The sequence below is a fragment of the Rhinoraja longicauda genome, chromosome 20 (genome assembly GCF_053455715.1).
Source record: "Rhinoraja longicauda isolate Sanriku21f chromosome 20, sRhiLon1.1, whole genome shotgun sequence".
Lineage (NCBI taxonomy): Eukaryota > Metazoa > Chordata > Chondrichthyes > Rajiformes > Arhynchobatidae > Rhinoraja > Rhinoraja longicauda.
The window spans coordinates 20,029,919-20,044,657 of NC_135972.1; the positions used below are offsets into that span (position 1 = coordinate 20,029,919).

A 14,739-nucleotide genomic window follows, 5' to 3' on the forward strand; every position below is an offset into this window, starting at 1 on the left:
GTTGCTGCCTGACCCGCTGAGTTACTCCAGCATTTTGTGTCTAATCTGCCTGCAAGTGATTCCTATACCTCCATTCCCTGCATATCCATGTGCCTATCCAAAAGTCTCTTAAATGCCACTGTTGTGTCTGCCAGCACCACCACCACTGGCAGCGCGTTCATGGCACCCACCACTCACGGTGTTAAAAAGAAAACCTGCCCTGCACATCTCTAAAGTTTGCCTTTCTCGCCTCAAAACTATGCCCACTGGTCTGAAATTTCCATCCTGTGAAATAGGTTCTGACTGACCACTGTGCCTCTCATAATTTTATATACTTCTATCAGGTCTTCCCTCAGCCAGCGACCCTCCAGAGAAACAATCCAAGTCTATCCAACCTCTCCCTGTAGCTAACACGCTCTAATCCAGGCATCATTCTTGTAAACCTCCTGCGCCCCCTCTCCAGAGCCTCCACATCCGTCCAGTAACGGGGGCGACCAGACCTGCACTCGATGCTCTAAGTGCGGCCTGAACAAAATTCCTACAGATTTTTTTTTTAGAGATACAGATTTTTTAGAGATACAGCGCGGAAACAGGCCCTTCGGCCCACCGGGTCCGCGCCGCCCAGCGATCCCCGCACATTAACGCTATCCTACACACACTAGGGACAATTTTTACATTTACCCAGCCAATGAACCGACATATCTGTACGTCTTTGGAGTGTGGGAGGAAACCGAAGATCTCGGAGAAAACCCACGCAGGTCACGGGGACAACGTACAAACTCCGTACAGACGGCGCCCGTAGTCAGGATCGAACCTGAGTCTCCGGCGCTGCATTCGCTGTAAGGCAGCAACTCTACCGCCGCACCACCGTGTCGCCCCATGACCTCCTCGTTCTTCTACTCCGTGCCCTGACCGATGAAGGCAAGCGTATTGCACACCTCGTTGAGCATTCTATCTGCTTGCGTTGCCACTTTCTAATCCCCCCCTCCCCTTCAGCCTTTCAGGACATGAACTCAAAACGGAAAGCAGAAACTTGGAAGAAGAACCGGCGGCAGCTGGTGAGATCTCGCCCTGACTTGCAGCGTCTGCCTCGGACGGAGGGCGGTGGGTGTGTTTGCCAGAGTCAGGAGTGTTTACTCATCACCTGTTCCAGCAATGGAACAGTGGCATTCTCACTCGCTGCAAGTCTAATGGCCCCTTATGGAAGTATTGCCTCTGTGTGTCCCGGGTTGGTTTTCTGGGGAAGTGGGGTGTGTTTTACACCTCGATGGTCAGTGGTCCTTTTATTATCACGTGCACCAAGGTGCAGTGAAATTCCTTTTTCCCCCGCTGAGTTACTCCAGCTATTGTGTCTATCTTCAGTAAAATTATTGCCATACATAAATGCAATCCCAGATTATGTACACAATGCGTAGAAACATCCCGCTTGGACCACATGCAAGAGTCGCCAGGTTTTGGCACCATTTCACAGTCCCAGCTACAATTGGCCATAAAGGCCCGTTGCAGTCATCGCCTCCGCCCGGATCATCCTGCAAACCGTTGTCCCTCTCCTCGCCCGGCCACCTTCAACCTTCGTGCCCCAGCCTCCCGCAGCCGACCTTGAGGGGGCGGAAGGTGAGACACCCCTCCCCGGTTCTTCTCACCGGCCCGATGTCCAGCGTCCGCCGCTTCCTCCACCCTCCTCTCTGGTTCCCGGTCCTCGGGGCGGGCTGGAGATGAGTCTCTGAAGAGGCTCCCACTCCAGGTGGGTTCCTGGTCCCGCGGTGGGCGAGCCAGGCCTGCTGTCGGAGTGTGGCAGTGGCCCGCGGCCCCCCGGGAGCTTTACCCTTACCTTCGAACATTTACCTGCCAAATGTTCTAAACTCGAGCAACATTGTAATCTCCCCATCCCCTCCTGGACTTGCATCTACTCCATCCTCCTCCCCCTCCCCTCCACCTTCATTCCTTCATCTGGCTTCACAATTTGCAATCTTTAATCCTTTTGTCTCACACCATCTGTTTTTTCATCTCTGGCCTTTGTACTAATTGCCTATCCACCTCCACCCCCCCCCCCCCCCCGCCTATATCCACCTATCACTCACCAGGCTTTGTGCTGCCCCACCTCCCAGCTTTCCTCCCCCCCGCCTATATCCACCTATCACTCACCAGGCTTTGTGCTGCCCCTCCTCCCAGCTTTCCTCCCCCCCGCCGCCTATATCCACCTATCACTCACCAGGCTTTGTACTGCCCCTCCTCCCAGCTTTCTCTCCCCCCCCCCCCCCCCCCATCAGTCTGAAGATGGGTCCCGGCCTGAACCAGAGCTGCTGCTTAACCCGCTGAGTTACTTGAGCATTTACTGTTTTTCTGTCCACATTTCAGGCATATTCCACAGTTGGGACCCCTGATTACATTGCCCCAGAGGTGTTCATGCAGAACGGATATAACAAGCTCTGCGATTGGTGGTCCTTGGGGGTCATCATGTACGAAATGCTGATAGGTACGTCCACAGCCAATCCGCTTCGGGGTTTGCCACGAGCCAATGGAAATGTCTGACCGCCAGCCAATCACCTTCTCTAGACCCACCGCAGGCAGCGCCTCTGGTGAATGCACTGGCCAATTGGAGCATTGCGTGCATATCCGGTCGTCCATTACAGGCAGATATGGAGGCTTTGGAGCAAAGATACTAGAGGAGCAAGATGGACCACTCGATCCTAAAAACCGTAGTATGCCATGGCGCCATTTTAGTAGGCAGAAACGTGCAGAAACATTTTTAAAGAAAAATAATAAAAATCTGTGAATTGATAGATGAGATATATTCTGCATTTTGATGGTATCATCGCACATACTGTTCCCCCAAAACACTGATTACACTGCGAGAGGCATAGCGAACGGCGGGTTTTGCTTACTAAAATGGCTCCTTTGCGTACTGCACTTCAGTATAGGCGATTTCAACGGAGTGGTCCATCTTGTTCCTCTAGTATCTTTGGTGCAGAGGAGGTTGACCAGAATGGTGCCTGGAGAATATTATCTATAGGGAGAGGATGAACAGACTTGGATTGTTTTCTCTGGAACACTGGAAGTTATGGGGAGACCTGACAGGTATAAAAACTATGAGGGGCAGAGATAGTGTAGACAGTCAGAACCTTATTCTCAGGATAGCTTTAAAGTGAAAGAAGCAAAGTTTAAAGGAGATGTCCGGGTCATGTTTGTTTTACACGAGCTGGTGAATGCCTAGAATGGGCTGCCAGGGGGTGGTAGTGGGCAGTTACGAGAGTGCCGTTTAAGAGGCTTTTAGATGGGCACATTGATATGCAGGAAACGGGGGGGGATATGCATCATGGGTTGGCAAATAACAGTTGGTCTTGGTATATAAAATTACAAGATGCGCAGGTAAGCTAGACAGCCACAACCATTTCCCCAGGGTGGAAATGTCAAGTATTAGAGGGCAAAGCTTCAAGGTGAGAGGGGCAAAGTTTTTACACGGGGGGTTGTAGGTGTCTGGGTGGAGGGAGACACGTTAGTAGTGTTTAAGAGGATGTTGAATAGGCGCATCGATTCACAGGTAGTTATAGAGTTATGCAGTGTGGAAACAGGTCCTATGGCCCAACCTGCCCACACCGACTAACATGCCCCATCTGCACTAGTCCCACCTGCCAGCGTTTGACCCATATCCCTCTAAACCTGTCCTATCCGTGTGCCTATTCTCCATGTACCACGTGCCCATTCTTGATCATGTTTCAGATACAATCTAAAGCGCTGTTGGTGGTTTACTTGTGTGGCTCCGTAAGGGGGCGTTGACTGTGTACGATGCCCATTTTTGCAGGCTACCCTCCTTTCTGTTCGGAGAGTCCTCAGGAAACCTACCGCAAAGTGATGAACTGGAGGGAGACCCTGACCTTCCCACCGGAGGTTCCCGTCTCCGAGAGAGCGCGGGGTCTGATTCTCAGGTAGCTCCTCTGCACCATTCCGTGACCGGCGCATCCAGGCTTGCACAGTCTCGAGTCTCGGTTTATTGTCCTACGCAGCGCTACGGTGTGGGGTACAATTTAGTTTCGTTTGGAGATACAGCGCGGCAACAGGCCCTTCGGCCCACCGCGCTCTCGCACTATCCTACACATTGGGCACAATTTACAATTTTACCGAAGCCAATTAGCTTACAAACCTATACGCCTTTGGAGTGTGGGAGGAAACTGGAGCTCCCGGCGAAAATCCTCACGGGATACGTGCAAACTCCATTTAGACAGCACCCGTAGTCAGGGTCGAACCTAGGACTCTGACGCTGCAGGGCAGCCACACTGACGCTGGCTGTGCCACTGTACCACCGTACAGACCCAACGAAGATATTGCTAACAGCAGCATCACAGTCACATTGGGTATTTTTAAAACGGAGATTCTTGATGAGTAAGGGCGTCGAAGGCTACGGGCAGAAGAATGGGGTTGAGAGGGAAATACACATCAGCCGTGATTGAAGGCAGAGCAGACTCGATGGGCCGAATGTCCTAATTCTGCTGCTATGACCTCCGGCCTTCTGAACATAGACTTGGACAAAAACAACAGAAAGTGGCCAGTCAGAACATTTTTCCCCAGGGTGGAAATGTCCACCAATAGAGGGCTCAGCTATAAGGTGAGAGAGGCAACGCTTTAAAGGAGATGTGCCAGGCGGGTTTTTTACACAGAGAGTAGTGGGTGTCTGGAGTGGGCTGCTAGGGGTGGTGGTGGAGATAGATATGATAGAGGCATTGAAGAGGCTTTCAGAAAGGCACATTGATGTGCAGGGAATGGAAGGAATTGGATCACATGCAGGAACAGTAGATTAGTTTATCTTGGCATCACGTTAGGAGCGGGCATTGTGGGCCGAAGGGCCTGTTCCTGTGCTGTACTGTTCTATGTTCTTGCCTGTTGCCAGATTTTGTTGCGCTGCTGGTGAGAGGATTGGTGCCGGTGGCGTGGAGGAGATTAAAAACCACGCGTTCTTCGAAGGAATAGACTGGGAGCACACCAGGTAACGCGACGATCGGGACGGCAGAGAGAGGGAGAGGTGTGGTTGATGGTGGGTTTGGGCGGGGACATGGAATTGGGGCCCGGGCAGATGTACCATTCACCCAGGAGAGGGGAGGATATGTTCAAGGAATGATTCCCGGGCTCCAAGGGTTAAATAGTAAGGAGATTATACCAGCTATTGGTTTATTATTGGTATGGGATTACTGATTTATCATTTTCACGTGTACAGAGATACAGTGATAAAGTTTGTCTGATCACACAAGTCAAATTACACCATACATAGTCAGAGAGCGTGAAACAGACTCTTCAGCCCAACTTGCCCACACCAACCAACATGTCTCATCTACACTAGTCCCACCTGCCTGCATTTGACCCTTATCCCTCTAAACCTGTGCCATCCATGTACCTGTCTAAATGTTTCTAAAACGTTACACTAATAACTGCCTCAACTACCTCCTCCAGCAGCTCGTTCCATCCGTCCTCCACTGTTTGTGTGAAAAAGCTTCCCCTTAAGTTCCTATTCCCCTCACCTTAAATCTCTGTCCACTGGTTCTCAATTCCCCTACTCTAGGCAAGAGACTCTACGCATCTACCCGATCTGTTTCTCTCACATGATTTTGTCCACCTCTTTAAGATCACCCTTCATGCTCCTGCGCTCCAACGAATAGGGTCCTAGCCTGCTCAACCTCCCCCTATAGCACAGGCCCTCGAGTCCTGGCAACATCCTCGTAAACCTTCTCTGCACCTTTTCCACATGAGTACAATCAAGCCGTGCACAAGTACAACGGGTGGTGTAACGAAGGGTCTGTTTGTGCGGAGTATTAACGTTTGTGCATTTCTGTGTGGCAGGGAGCGCCCGGCAGCGATCCCCATCGAAATAAGAAGTATAGACGACACTTCCAATTTTGATGAGTTTCCCGACTCTGACATCCTACAGCCAGGTATGAGAGACTTGGTCGGACTTGTAGCAAATTGGCAGTTCTGGTGTTTGATTTGGACATCAAAATTTAGTTTAGTTTAGAGAAGTGACTGCGAGCAAACCTGTGGCCCTGACGCATTGCTTTTGATTCCAGTGCCGAATGAGGCGGAGTGCGACTACAAGTCAAAGGATTGGGTCTTCATCAACTATACGTACAAGAGGTTCGAGGGGCTGACGGCTCGGGGAACCATCCCGTCTTACATGAAGTCGGAGAACCTTTGAGGTAGATTTCCCAGGCACCTGACCCTTCACGTCCAGAATGTCCAAGTCGATGAAAGTTCCCCTGGATTAGAAGCCCACTGCTGTAACGGTGCTTGGGACAAGAGCAGCAGAAACCGGACGTGCAAGATTATTAAAAGTCCTACGTATGGCTGTTTGAGCTGTGGGGGCCACTGGTGAAATGATCTAGTTATGCCACGCACTGTTACTGAATGAGGCAGCATTATTTGCAGAGAGACAACTCCGAAACGGGCGGTGGAAGGACAAGAGGTGGAGGCCGGGGACCCGTTGAAGGACAGGAGGAGATTGGGCCTCGGGTAGGCACCTCATGGTGGGTTGAATTAGGATCACACTCTCCGCCTGGGACTCGAACCCCACTCCACAGACTCGAGGACAATGCAGTGCAATAACGAGGGAGGGCCGCACTGTCGGAGCCTCCAGGTGCACCATTAAACCAGGGGCCTTTCTAATGTCTCGGTGGATGTACAAAGTCCTGTGTGATTCCACAAAGACGAGCAAGGAGGTTCTCCGTGGTACACCGGGGATGAGCAAAGTCGCTGATAAACACAGGAACTGATCGTTAACAACTTTAACAATCGATAGGACATGTTGGTCGGTATGGGCAAGTTGGGCCGAAGGGCCTGTTTCCACGCTATATGACAATGACTAACTTGCTGCTTGCAGTGTGTAAATTGCCACATGTGAGTGTCTCCCTAAAACTTACAATGTTAGCTGTACTTTACTATAGTCAAGAGGGTTTAATTGTCATATGTACTGATAATGGAATTCTTACTTGCTACAGCTTTACAGGCACATTAACCTAATAACACATAAATAAATCTACAATAATCAAAAATATAATCACCGTAGCACTAGGTAACTGTAATAGTGGCAAACTAAAGTCCGTAGTGCAACCAAAGACCCAGTTTGTAGAAGATCGCAGTTGCTGAGGTTAGTGTTGTGCAGTGATCAAGAACCTGATGCTTGCTGGTAAGAAGCTGTTCATGAACCTGGAGGTCACAGTTTTCAGGCTCCTGTACTTTCTTCCTCATGGTAGCAACAAGATGGGAGCGTGGCCAGGGTGGTGTGGGTCGTTCCAATGGGTGAGTTTGGTCCTTTCCAAAGTCGTAAGTTGGTGCTATAGAAATAGGTCTTGTGTATACACTGGTCCCATCCCTTCCATTGACAAGCAGGAGTTGTATTAGTATCCGAGCTATCTACTGCTGTGCATCAGATGGAGTTATGTTTTATTGATTAATTGAAAGATACAGGCCCTTCGGCCCATCAAGTCCATGTCGACCATTCACCACCTGCTCACACTAGTTCTGAGGTCAGGATGGAACCCAGGTCCCTGGCGTTGTGAGGCAGCAGTTCTACCAGTTGCGTGACTGAACCCCACAATTTAGGGTAGAACAGTGGCACAGCGTGTAGAGCCACTGCCACACAACGCCAGATACCAGGGTTCGATCCTGTCCTCGGGAGCTGTCTGTACAAGGTTTGTTCGTTCTCCCTGTGACTGCTTGTGTTTTCTCCGAGTGCTCTGGTTTCCTCCCACACTCCAAAGACATACAGGTTTATAGGTTAATTGGCTTTGGTAAAATTGTCTACCCTGTGCAGGATAGTGCTAGTGTACAGGGTGACCGCTGGTCTGTGTGGAGTCGGTGAACTGAAGGGTCTGTTTTCGTGCTGTATCTCTAAAGTCAGTATGTAGGGCACGGAAGGTGCTGCCAACACCTGAAGAAGGGTCTCAACCCTCAAACGTCACCTGTTCCTTCTCTCCAGAGATGCTGCTTGACCCGCTGAGTTACTCCAGCTATTTTGTGTCTATCTTTGGTGCTGCCGACAATGTGTGCTCTGATCTCAGTTGGCTATTTACTGTGCTGCCTCTGGCACTGGTGGGGACTGTGTGATATTTTGTTTTATATTTATAAAAATACCAAAGATCCTTTCTCACCCTGTTCCTGTGGACAACATTGTCCTGCGGTCATTTAGAATATTCTGTACTGAAATGTTGTACATTTTGTTTAAAAGTATGATAAAGCAGTTTTATAACTTTTTTGATGTTTTATTTATTTGGTTCATTTCTATGCGTGAAAGACATCGAGTGCCCAGGGGGACCATACCGGTGGTACCTCATGTGTGACATGTATGTTTATTAAACGTGCTTGGTTAATTAATAATGTAATCGAATGAATTAGACCATTTATTTGTTCAGACTTGAAGTTCAGTTGTTTTATTACAAGTTAAATGTTCGGTATCTTGATGATAAAAAATTGTTGATAAATGTAGCTTGATTTTTACTTGGTTTGTCCTGGTACCTTATTGTCTACCAAAAAGAGCCACACTGGTCACATCCTTTCTTAATCTTACATCGCCTCCTCCACACACGCCTTTCATTGTCTGATTGATATTTACAGTCAGAACATTGTTAAATGTTGAAGTGCGAACAATTCACTGCAGGTGTCGGAGTTGTACCAGTTCCTTTCACCGCTGCGAGCAGAAGATAAGACTGTTCGATTAACTCTTTGTGACTCTGTCGGCGCCAAAACATGGGGACAATTGTGCACTGGCTCGGTGAATTCTGCTGTGTGATTTTACCAGGTTGTATGCAAAAACCAAGAGAATCTCACTGCACCTTGGTCCCTGTGACAATAAAGTATAATTGAATTCTCGACTTCCCTGTTAACCATGAGCCACACTTGGAGGGTTTTGGTCATCCTGCTGTTGGAAAGATGCCATTAAGCTACAAAGAGTGCAAAGAGGATTTATGAGGATGTTGCCAGGACTTGAGGGCCCTAGCTATAGGGAGAGGTTGTGCAGGCTAAGACTTTGTTCCTTGGAGCGCAGGAGGCCAAGATGTGACCTAACAGAGGTGTATAAAATCATGAGGGATTGGATAAAATGAATGCTCAGTCTTTTCCCCAGGGTAGATGATTCTACAACCTAGAGGATTCTACGTGGTTGGGGAATCAAGAAGACATAGACTTCAGGTAAGAGGGGATTGATTTAAGAGGGACCTCGGGGACAGCTTATTCACTCAAAACATCAATGAAATACTAGACATGGCAGCGTGCTTGATCAGCACACCATCTACAACCCTTCACTCTCTGCCACCGACACACAGTCGCAGTAGCTTGCACCATCTACAGGATGCACCACAGCAACTCACTGAGACCCCATGGACAGCATCTACCGAGGCCACTGCCTCGGCCAGCTAGACAGACAAGGGCAGCAAACGCAGGGGGATCGTTCCCTCCAAGCCACACACCGTCCCGACTTGGAAATATATAGCCGTTTCTTCACCGTCTCTGGGTCAAAGTCCTGGCACTCCCTACATGACACCACCAAGGGACCCACATCCCAAGGACTGCAGGGATCCAAGAAGGCAGCACACCCCCACCTTCTCAAGGGTAATTAGGGATGGGTAATTAACTGCTGGCTCAGCCCGTAAGGCCCACACCCCTTGAAAAAGATTAGTTTTACTTGTGTACTTCAATTATTTTGCAATGAAGATCAATGTTATTTTCCCTGGGAGAGTGGGCCTTTACAACCCACTGGTATGAACATTGAATTCTCTAGTTTCAACTAAAACCTGGCCCCACCCCTCCTCTTCCCCTGCCTCCCTCCCATCCCATGCACACTCATTTCTCCCGCCATCCTAGTCACCCTACTACTTCCCCCTCCTCCGTCCACTCATCTCTTCCACCACTAACCCCGACATTCCCCTTTTGTCTCCCCCTGTCCCATTATCCCTCCCTCCAGCTTTACATTTCACTCATCTGACACTCTTTTGTCTCCTTTTGTCATTTACTCCACCTATCTGCCAATTATCCACCCTCCCCTGTATCCATCCACCTATCATTTGCCAGACTTTGTCCCATCCCCATCTTTTACAGCTTTCTCACCCATACTCAAATCAGACAACCCAAACCACAACGTTGAGGGGTCTCGATTCGAAACATCACCCATTCCTTCTCTCCAGAGATGCTGCCTGTCCCGCTGAGTTACTCCAGCTTTTTGTGTCTATCTTCAAGCCAAAATATTGCCTGTCCATTCCCTCCACAGATGCTGCCTGGCTGACCCGCTGAGTTCTTCCAGCACTTTGTGCTTTTTTTCTTTCCTCATTGTTTGCTGGATTTGCGTTTTCAGCAAAAACCAGCTCAACAACGTCATCTAGTTGGAGACACAAGGAACTGCAGATGCTGGAATCCTGAGCAAAACACAACGTGCTGGAGGAACTCAGCGCGTCAGGCAGCATCTGTGGCGAGGATCGACAGACGACCTCTCGGGGATGTTGACTAGTTGTTCACTATTTTTTAAATAAAACGTGTTGTTATCCTTTCTACCAAAGTCACATTTCCATCTGGCACCATTTCAACTAATTTTTCACCAACTCTAGCAAATGTCACTGCTGATTTTTTCCACTCGCTCCATCCATCCTTTCATCTGAATCATTGACGCAGATTATAAACAGCTGAGGCCCTTGTTAACATGATTAACTCAGTCTCAAGACAGTAAGCAGACTGTTCAAGCATTGTAGAACCTCATCCTGCTGGAGCACATGCAGTAATCTTGCAATGTAAATGTAGAAAGTTAACATACAATTAGCAGCACAGTAGAGGCCAAAGGTGTAAATGTTAGGTTTTCTATGCACCTGCCCTGTATCTAATTTGGAGCTCTTTGATCCTCACCCAGACGTAGATAGGCTTCACATAAACCACATCAAAGAACCACCAACATCTACCCACCCTCCCTTGTAAAACAAATAAGAGAGTGCACTTAAAAATCTCCGCTGGAAGTCCCCCTGAAAATGTGGCACCTAGGCCAGGTGAGGCGGCCGATCTCAACCTCATCGGGACTGCCGGGGCGCGGGGCTGATCGGTGGGTTGGATTTGCTCCCTGTGGCCATGGTTCTGGAACTCCGGCCCGGCTGGAGCTGGCAGATCCATTCCCATCGCCAACTTACGAGGTCAACTTTGTGGGTTGGTACCTCGGGCTGCCGGCGGCCTGTTCCAGTATCGTTGGACTCCTCTCGTAGGCCCTGACCCCCGTAGGCCCGACAAAATGAATCATTAAAAAGGATATGGAACCGAGGATGCCAGAAAACCGACGGTGAACCTGTTAGGGGTGATTCCCCTAACATGGGGTTAAAAGACCATGCGTTCATCTAACCCATTCCCCTCATGATTTTATACACCTCTATAAGATCACCCCTCCTGTGAATAAAGTCCTAGCCTGTTCAACCTCTCCCTCCAGCTCAGGCCCTCGAGTCCTGGCAACATCCAACATCCTGCGCTTTTTCCAGTTTAACAACATCCTTCCCATAGCAGCGGGATAATATCATCTCCCGGCTGGTGGAATGAGGTGGCTTCCTTGCCCTGCGCTGATGACTTCACCCCAAGCAGATACTGTGCACTTACTAAAGGGCCAATCAAGCACCCTTAGAGACGAACTCGCTTCAGTTTTGGTCATCCTAAAGGAAGGATATTATTAAGCTGGAAGGAATGCAGCGAAGATTTATGAGAATGTTGCCAGGACTCGTGGGGGAATATAGATCAGCCGCAATCAAGTGGCAGAGCAGACTTGATGGGCCGAATGGCCCAATCCTACTCCTATAGCTTATGGTTTATAGCCTTCAGGGGCTGGGCGACAGGGAGAGGTTAAGCAGTCTAGGATTTTATTCCTGGGAGTTCTGGAGGCCGAAATTATCTTATGGAGGTATAAAATCATGAAAATAGATAGGGTAATACAGTATTTTACCCAGAGAAGGGGAATTAAAAACTAGAGGGCATAGGTTTAAGCTAAGAAAGGAAAGCTTTAATAAGAGCCAGAGGGGTAACCTTTTCACACAGAGCATGGTAGGTGTATGGTAGACACAAAATGCTGGAGTAACTCAGCGGGACAGCCAGCACCTCTGGAGAGAAGGAATGGGTGACGTTTTGGGTCGACACCCTTCTTTAGAATAATGTTAGGGGAGTGGGCGGGACAGAGATAGAACTCTGTAATAATCCAATACAACACTTCTTCAAATATCTTTAAGTACGTTACATCCACCACTTCCCACTTTGGATAGGAGAGGTTTAGAGGGATATGGGCCAAATGTGTGCAGGTGGGATTAGTGTAGATGGGGCAGGTTGGTCAGCATGGGCACATTGGGCCACAGGGCCTGTTTCTGTGCTGTAAGACTACGACTGCCCCTGCACCACAGCAGGTCCAGTGGTGCTTTAATTGTCACATGTGAGTGCTAACAAAGTGAAATTATTTTTCTTACAAACAGTCCAGTACAGTATTGTCATTCCCCTAATTCCCGATTAGCAAGTGTACAGAAATAGTTTACATATCCCGCATGCAAGAGGCACCATGTTTTCAAAGTCTACTCTAGTTCTTATGAGCAATGCCTGTTCCAGGCAAGTTACAATGATTCAAATGCAACGCTACTTTCATAAAACCACGTGGACTTCACCTGATTACCTGAATATTTTTCCTCCGAATTTCCTAACATCTTTAATAAACAGCTTCTAACAATGACCCATTGCCTCAGCTCCCTTTCTCAGAGTTGTGGAGATACAGTGCCCTCCATAATATTTGGGACAAAGACCCATCATTTATTTATTTGCCTCTGCACTCCACAATTTGAGATTTGTAATAGAAAAAAATCACATGCGGTTAAAGTGCACATTGTCAGATTTTATTAAAGGATATTTTTATACATTTTGGTTTCACCATATGTATAATTACAGCTGTGTTTATACATAGTCCCCACATTTCAGGGCACCATAATGCTTGGGACACATGGCTTCACAGGCGTTTGTAATTACTCAGGTGTGTTTAATTGCCTCCTTAATGCAGGTATAAGAGAGCTCTCAAACACCGAGTCTTTTCTCCAGTGTTTCCATCACCTTTGGAAACTTTTATTGCTGTTTATCAACATGAGGACCAAAGTTGTGCCAATGAAAGTCAACGAAGCCATTATGAGACTGACAAACAAGAATAAAACTGTTAGAGACATCAGCCAAACCTTAGGCTTACCAAAATCAACTGTTTGGAACATCATTAAGAAAGAGAGCACTGGTGAGCTTACTAATCGCAAAGGGACTGGCAGGCCAAGGAAAACCTCCACAGCTGATGACAGCAGAATTCTCTCTACAATAAAGAAAAAAAAACAAACACCTGCCGACAGATCAGAAATACTCTTCAGGAGTCAGGTGTGGATTCGTCAATGTCCACTGTCCACAGAAGACTTCATGAACAGAAATACAGAGGGTACACTGCAAGATGCAAACCACTGGTTAGCCGCATAAATAGGATGGCCGTGTTACAGTTTGCCAAGAAGTACTTAAAAGAGCAACCACAGTTCTGGAAAAAGGTCTTGTGGACAGATGAGATGAAGATTAACATATCAGAGTGATGGCAAGAGCAAAGTATGGAGGAGAGAAGGAACTGCCTAAGATCCAAAGCATACCACCTCATCTGTGAAACACGGTGGTGGGGGTGATATGGCCTGGGCATGTATGGCTGCTGAAGGTACTGGCTCACTTATCTTCATTGATGATACAACTGCTGATGGTAGTAGCATAATGAATTCAGAAGTGTATACACATCCTATCTGCTGAAGTTCAAACAAATGCCTCAAAACTCATTGGCCGGCAGTTCTTTCTATAACAAGACAATGATCCCAAACATACTGCTAAAGCAACAAAGGAGTTTTTCCAAAGCTAAAAAAGGTTCAATTCTTGAGTGGCCAAGTCAATCACCCGATCTGAACTCAATTGAGCATGCCTTTTATATACTGAATAGAAAACTGAACGGGACTAGCCCCCAAAACAAGCATCAGCTAAAGATGGCTGTAATACAGGCCTGGCAGAGCATCACCAGAGAAGACACCCAGCAACTGGTGATGTCCATGAATTGCAGACTTCAAGCAGTCATTGCATACAAAGGATATGCAACAAAATACTAAACATGACTACTTTCATTTACATAACATTGATGTGTCCCAAACATTATGGTGCCTGGAAATGGGGGGGGGGACGGGGGGGGGGGACTATGTCAGAGACATAGTCAAACCGTCAGAGACTCCTCCTCACTCACCACATTCAAAACATCACTGAAGTCTCACCTGTTCAGTACTGCCTTCAACCACTGAAGGTCACCTCACCTTCTGTCTCCTTTCTCTGTTCGTTTACTTATTTATCTATTTATTCACTTCCCTATGTTCTTTAAATCCCTGTAAAGCGTCTTTGAGTGTATGAAAAGCGCTATATAAATGTAATACATTATTATGTATAAACATTGCTGTTCTACATAGTTAACCAAATGTATAAAAATGGCCTTTATTAAAATCTGACAATGTGCACTTTAACTACATGTGATTTTTTTCTATTACAAATCTCAAATTGTGGAGTACAGAGGCAAATAAATAAATGATGGGTCTTTGTCCCAAACATTATGGAGGGCACTGTCGGCTAGTCACATTTGCTCTTCCTGTCAAAGCTCTGCATGCTGATGTGGCTGCAAGTTTCAGATTAGCTCTTCTCCCATTGTGATTACCTGTGATTATCTTGCTTTGCAATTGATGCAGG

General features: G+C 47.7%; 1 protein-coding gene across 2 annotated transcripts in view; it reads left to right on the forward strand.

The window, feature by feature from the left end:
- The window catches only part of LOC144603621 (serine/threonine-protein kinase 38-like), a 38,755-nt gene extending 30,350 nt beyond the window's left edge, over positions 1 to 8,405 (forward strand). For both annotated transcript variants that reach the window (XM_078417113.1, XM_078417114.1), the window contains exons 9-14: positions 976 to 1,037; positions 2,338 to 2,455; positions 3,782 to 3,905; positions 4,865 to 4,960; positions 5,809 to 5,900; positions 6,033 to 8,405. In XM_078417113.1, coding sequence (XP_078273239.1) covers positions 976 to 1,037; positions 2,338 to 2,455; positions 3,782 to 3,905; positions 4,865 to 4,960; positions 5,809 to 5,900; positions 6,033 to 6,160 — 620 coding nt within the window. In that variant the 3' untranslated portion in view covers positions 6,161 to 8,405. The remainder of the gene's footprint in view (positions 1 to 975; positions 1,038 to 2,337; positions 2,456 to 3,781; positions 3,906 to 4,864; positions 4,961 to 5,808; positions 5,901 to 6,032) is intronic.
- The last annotated feature ends 6,334 nt before the right edge of the window (positions 8,406 to 14,739 follow it).